The 6,659-nt window shown below is 40.1% G+C and overlaps 1 protein-coding gene across 1 annotated transcript in view; it reads left to right on the top strand.

The window, feature by feature from the left end:
* The first annotated feature begins 480 nt into the window (after nt 1-480).
* Galntl6 (polypeptide N-acetylgalactosaminyltransferase like 6) overlaps nt 481-6,659 on the top strand; it is a 780,159-nt gene continuing 773,980 nt past the window's right edge. The window contains exons 1-2 of the mRNA XM_090354193.1: nt 481-519; nt 973-1,296. Coding sequence (XP_090210319.1) covers nt 1,159-1,296 — 138 coding nt within the window. The 5' untranslated portion in view covers nt 481-519; nt 973-1,158. The remainder of the gene's footprint in view (nt 520-972; nt 1,297-6,659) is intronic.

The raw sequence follows: 6,659 nt of genomic DNA, 5'->3' as shown, positions 1-6,659 counted from the left end.
CCGGCGCTGCGCCGCGCACCTCCGCCTTTGCTCCTCCTCCGGGGCGCCTCGCCCAGCTCAGGGCTGGGGTGTCACCGCCCGCCCTCCTCCCGACTCCCCCGGAGAAGAGATTGCCAATGAACCCCCGCCCGCCCCGAGTTGCTCAGCGATGCCCGCCCGGCACCGCTCCTCCCGGCGCGGCGCCGGGGGAGAAGGATGGTGACTTGAACCGCGGGGCGTGAGAGCATCGCGGGAGGCAGGGGCCGAGGTGGATGGGCAGAGCGCGGACCCGGCGGCGAATCTCCTCCCCCGGACCGCCGGGGCCACGCGGCCTCGGGCCGGGCTCCTCGGCTGACATCTGTAGCCTCCGAGCCTTCGGGCCCCCCGGGTCTGCGCGAGGCCGCCCGCCCCGGGGTGTGGACCCGGGAGTTCGTGGACCTCCAGCCGAACCACCCTGCCCTGGACACCTGGTCTCCCGGAGCCCCCGCAGGTGGAGTCCTCGGGCAAACTGGCTCCAGCGGGAGTTGAACTTGAGCGCAGGTGGGTGATGGAGGGGGTGGGGTGGGGGATCGAGCCAGAGCAGGAAGTTCAGGCTTGGGTGTCAGGCGCCGCGGACGCCCCTTTTCCTGACCCTCCCTGGATGGGGCCAGGCCACGCCCTCGCAGCCAGTCCTGCTGCTCATCTGCCCCTCCCTGCGCACAACCACACTTCCAGGGGTCCCCCTAGGGGGGAGAGGTACCCCCTCCCCGCACCCCGCTCGCCCTCTTCTGGGAGCGCGCGCGCCCAGCTCGGCTGTTGCCTCTTTCACAACTTAACCCTCCGTCTATAAAAGCCAGCCTATGTACTCCAGCGCTTTCTATGAACGAGGGTCAATGGGACTTAATGATTCCCTCGGTGGAGTCATTTATTTCTAAGCCAATAGATAAGGCCCTCGTCATAGTTTTCCGGGTGGGGAGGGGGGTAGAAAAGTAACTGTGTGCGTCTGTTCTGCAGATGGCCGACTCCCTCTGAATCGTGCAGAAGGGTGCTGAACACGCCACAAAAGTTTGTAGCTTTTCCCCTCAGTTGCTGGTGTTTCACCAGGGAGAGGAAACGACTTGGGGAGGAAGACACCACCACCACCAGCAGCAGCAGCCAGAGAACTGTCTCTTCAACTTTTCTTCTCTGTCACCGTTGGCAATGAAGAGGAAGCAGAAGAGATTTCTGCAAATGACTCTGTTATTCATGGTGGCTTTAATTTTCCTGCCCAATATTGGTCTTTGGTCTCTGTACAAGGATAAACACTTGGTGAAATCGACAGAACCTGGAGAGCAGCAGGTAAGTGGTACCTAGAGAGAAAGATCTCAGGAAGTTGGGTCAAGCACAGGACACCTGTCTGGGCATCTAAGGAAATAAGTGCGTTATCTCTAAGCCTTGGGCTGCATCCCAAGTTATTAACAGCTGACTTAGAGCTTTAGGCTGGTAGTTGTTATAAGACAGCAGCTGGTAACACAGTGAAGATGTGAATCCAGTAGGAAAGAAGAGGAGAGAGAGGTCGCGAGGAGGAGAAGGAATGTTTTCACACTGGTGTTTTGGTTTATTTTGGCTTGAAAAGTAGTTCTTTATTTGTGGGAAGTGGATGCAGGTTTAGTGCAAGTTCAGTTACAGTGCCTGGTGTTTGTCTTCTTGTCTTGTTTGCCGGTCGCTGTTAAAGTGAATCCAGCCAACTAACTCATTAAAATTGTGAAATAGTTTTCACAAACCCAAGCTGTCGCTTTCTGAGTTATGGTTGTAATTTTTTGTTTGTTTGTTTGCCTCACAATGGGCTTTCACCTTGTGGAAACTTAAAAGTCTCTCTCCTGTTCCTAAGGTAGTGTAGCAAGGTCTATAGCCAGAGATATTAAGAATATCCATTCAGGTTCACAGCCTGGTGGGAACTAAAAGCTTTTCTCCCTGTGGAAAAGGCCATGCTGGATGATAGATTTTTTTCTTTTTGCTTAGAATGTAACACATCTGCAGGTACATGGATTTAACATGCACAAAACTACCTTCTTTCATCATGAATAAGAGCAAAATGTCCTTCACAAAAGACTGGGGAAAATGCATATTGTTTATTTGTTTTTCTTATTAACCTATACAACAGATGTTGTAATCAAACTATCAACAGTAGAATGAAGCCTTGTTCATGAAATAATACCATTCTTGTTACTCTTGTAGATCACTTTGGAATATTAATATTTTTAATTTCAAGGGTCATCACCCCTTTGTACTATGTACTTTCCACATATAAGTGTTAAGCAGTCTCCTCTGGATTACAATAATATATATTAATGGCACTTGAGTGTTTGTTCTTATACTTAAACAAGTTTAATTTCCTTTTTACACAGTGAGTGGTTAGTTGCAAAGTATATGGAGATAACCTACTTTTTCATTATGACAAGAAGTCATTACTTACTCTACCCTTTAATGGCAACTAATTCCTCTGCATCTTTAGTACATTGAGATTTTGAGGACTATTCTCATTTGGTTGATAATCTTGATCATCTTTTCTCATAGGAATTTCACTTTGGATTGAAGCATACTCTGTTTAATAATTCCTGTGAAAAGAAGATGGGATTTTTAGCTGTAAAACTTTTTCCCTTCTTGTTCCTTCGAACTTTAATATAAAACATGATTTGAATAGTAGTTGTCAGTACACTTTTGTAAAAGTTTTATCCCAATGCTGGTAAAATAAAAGAAACTTGTTTATTTTTTAATTTTGCTAATTCAATTAACAATATCCCTCTGAAGTATTTGCTGCTATCACTAACATAAAACCCCAATTAATTTTATTAATGAGATCTTTACAACTCTCACATTGGCTCAATTGATTTTTTTTACCCTTAATGAGAACAGTGTTTGTCCACTGGTATTAAAAAAAATGAAATGTAGCAGTTCAGCCCTCGGACTTATTCTCATAATCTTCAAAGTAAGTTTCCTTGTTTCCAATTCTTCAAAAATGTCTATAGTAACCTAGTAACGCCTATAATCAGCACCGTGTTAAGAGATAAGGTGTTCCTAAAGTTTCTGACACTAGAGTGAAAGGGGCTCTACTGGAAATGCTGAGACTTAGATCTATGGAAAAGTTTTGAAGCCAAGAGAAGAAAAGGCACTGACTACTCTGAAATTCATTTTGATCATGATTTGTGTGTTTTTTTAACTTAGAAAAAATGGTTCAGAACTAACAACTTAATAACTTAACAGAGAAAAAATAAAAAGGGCATGCTCATATCACAGTTATAATTATTGGTCAAGTCATTAAATCATTAATATATTTGATTAAATAAACAGTGACACGTAATGACAGATTAACCATATTTGATATTGTGGTTTAGTATTTTGCTAATGTAGCTGTATTTCAGTGGTCATAAGCCGGCTCAATATACAAGTTTTCAATTGAAGCATATAAGTTGACTATTGAGTTATTTTCATTTCAGGCAACTTATTTTAAAAAGACCTTTTCAAGGGTAATTCCTACATACGCTTTACAAATCTTTTGTTACTGCATTTATCTCTAAGTTATGAAATTCTCTGTATAAGGATAAGATGTTGATTGAGGCTTTGACACAGTAACTACTAAAGAGATTCAAAAGATGTCATGTGCCTATAGACATGGTGTGGTTTTACAGCTGTTATGTCTAAAACAGCCAGTGTCTGTAAGTAGTAAGTATGGCATGTCAGTGGGCATGGACTTGAAAAACCTTCACATGTTTACATAGTTTAATGCATTATAATAGGTTGCTGGGAAATAACTTTTGAAACTCAAAAATCAGAAAGTGGTTAATGCTCTTTAAATGTCCTGTGTTTTTCCAAATCACACCAGTAATTTTTTCTACCTACTATTTATTTTAAATTTGCAATTTAATTTAATTTGCAATCTGAGATAAAGCTTACGGAAAAGAAAAACATGGACAAAATTTTTTCACATAGTTTACTATTTAATATGCTTTCCTCCAATATTTAATTATTTTTATCAATTATTTGTATAGATATTAATTTTATTTAACATGCAAAATTTACAATAATTCTGCAGGATATTTGTGCATTTCTGCCATCTCTATAGCAGAAAAAAAAATTAAATGGAATTTCAAAATTATTTATCAAAGGGATTTTGCCTATTTTTCCTCCTTCTTAAAACTGAGAAGGACTGGTAAAATGGTTCTAACATCACAAGACAGTTTAAAAGTTTTCTGTTTTTTGTTTTTGTTGAGCATCACAAAGTTGAAATTAAATTACTGAAATAAATATTCAACTTTTGAGATTTTCAAAGTATCTCTTTTCTGCTACTTAAATATATTTATTTAAATATGTATAGTAAAATGAGATGAATGAATGTCATTTATCTAACAAAGATGATTATTGCATGCTCCCTCTTAATTACTTTTATTTTTAAACAGGAATTTCTTCTCTTCTCTGATTTCTGATGCATGAACTTTAAAGATGTTAATTAAGTTATGAATTAGAATGATGTATTGAATAATGCAAATATTTTAGAACAAAAATACTGCCTCTGGTAGTATTATAATTCTCTTCCCAATCATTTGTTAAAGCATACATAGAGACTCCTAAATACTTTATTTTCTCAAATACTCCAAATAGATCACATAAACACTTTTTTTTAGAAGTTAATGTTTGTTTAGCCATTAAATTGCAAACAAGACAAGTTGCAGTCATATTTCAGACTAAGCACAGTATAAAGAAGATCCTGCAATTTTTGAAATAAGAAGAGTCAGATTTATAGAGTTTTACTTGGACAGTTCTAAGAGTTATTCAGAATGCTTTCAAGCATATGCCTCGCCTGCATTTTGTACATGACACTGAGCCACTTCAGACTTGTGGGACATTGGTATGTTTTAGATTTTCAAAATGTCTACTTATAAAAGTGGGGCTATTTATGCTTGTCACATTATGAGATGCATAAAAGCCTGAGAGATCATACCTTAGAAGAGAAAAAAATGTCATGAGGTAATGTTTTGGACTTAGTCAGAGGCAGAACTGTGCTTCCCTGTCACAGAACCTCCATTAAAACAACAGCAAAAAAAAAATCTCTCTTGAGATTGCTCAGCATCTTTGCCCAACTCTTCAGCCTTAATTAGCCCCTCACTTCAAGGGGAGTCTTTTTGATAGGGATCATTTATTTCTGTGACAGTTTAAACATGCTTTATAATATAAAAATATCAAATAATTGGCATGCAGAATATCCAAACTGGCCTATGTTGTCTTTTCCCATGATGATCACCAAAGCTGTAAAAAGTACATGTTCCCTTCTCAGCAGACACTTCAGATATTGGAAGCGCTAAGGACAGGAAATAAAAATGAAGATTTTTTTCCCCCATCTTCTGCACTTAGGAGAGTCCATTCTCAGCACACTTGATGTGAAATAATGCATTAATTTGAGCCATACTGTTCTTAATTAGCTGTGATGTAGATTTTAAATTAGAGTTTTAAAGGACCTTTTCTTGAATTTATGGAAAATCCATTCACAGTCTCTGCAGGGTGGCACCACACAGGCCACTGTAACAAGTGTCTTAATTATTTGCTGTGACCTAGTAGATCACTACATGATTAGTTCATCACACTTCCCCATTGGAGACAGAGTGTGAAACACAGTCTTCTATTTGCAATCTGGTACAAAATGAAAAAATGAGATAGCTTTTTTTCCCCCTCAGTCTGTTCATTTCTAGATAGACAAGCTGAAGTGAATAAATCAGACCCTTCATTCTAGAATTTTCAAAGTAAACCAAGCTGATGTAGACATGGCTAAGAAAGGTTGAATGATTTAAGTGAAAAGAGGACTGAGGGCATTTCCTCCCTCCCTCCCTCCCTCCCTCCCTCCCTCCCTCCCTCCCTTCCTCCCTCCTTCCTCCCTTCTTTCCTTCCTTTCCTCCTTCCTTTTTTTGTTTATCATTTTGTCAGGAGTAGCCAAGACAGCTTTTCAGGAAGTTTGCCATTATGTCTCTCCTTGTATACAGATGAAACTTGCTAAGAGACATCAAGGATAACATAATCACAAGAAAAGCTTGAATTAGAACAGGACGAGATCCTGCTATGGAAAAGGCCCAGCAATGGAAATGCTCTGTGTTGTGTTTGCCGATGAAGGACAGTTTGAGGACTGAGTTTTTCTGTAAAACTATAAGGTTGAATTACTGGGTGTCAGTGGTTTATGCCTGTGATGGTAGCTACTTAGGAGGTAGAGACATGAAGATTGTTATTCATAGTCAAGGCAGGAGAGCCTGGAAGACGTATTTCTGATTAACTACAAAATGGTTGGAAATGGAGTGGTGATAGCTCAGTGGTAGAACATTTATCTTTAGAAAAAACAAAAGGCTCAGGGACGGCACCCAGACCCTGAATGCAAATCTGGATCAACAACAAACAGAGTAGGAGACATTGCAGGCAAAAGCTGATGAGATTCTATGTTCAAATCATGCCAAATGTAGGAGTGCATTCCTGTAATGCTGTGATGTTCAGGAGAAGGAGGTAAGAAAATCATGGATCCATGCAAAATCACGAGATTCTATATGGTAAGCAAACCTAAAGCAACATGACTGGGTAGAAGTAGAACATTTACATATCAAGCATGAATCCCTGAGTTCCAGAAAAGAAAAGTTGAAAAGAAGGGAAAAGTTATCATTCTTCATTAGAATACTCATATCTCTTGC

The sequence above is a fragment of the Megascapheus bottae genome, chromosome 20, assembly GCF_031878675.1.
Source record: "Megascapheus bottae isolate mThoBot1 chromosome 20, mThoBot2.hap1, whole genome shotgun sequence".
NCBI classification, from domain to species: domain Eukaryota; kingdom Metazoa; phylum Chordata; class Mammalia; order Rodentia; family Geomyidae; genus Megascapheus; species Megascapheus bottae.
This window is presented reverse-complemented; position numbering and strand designations above follow the sequence as displayed.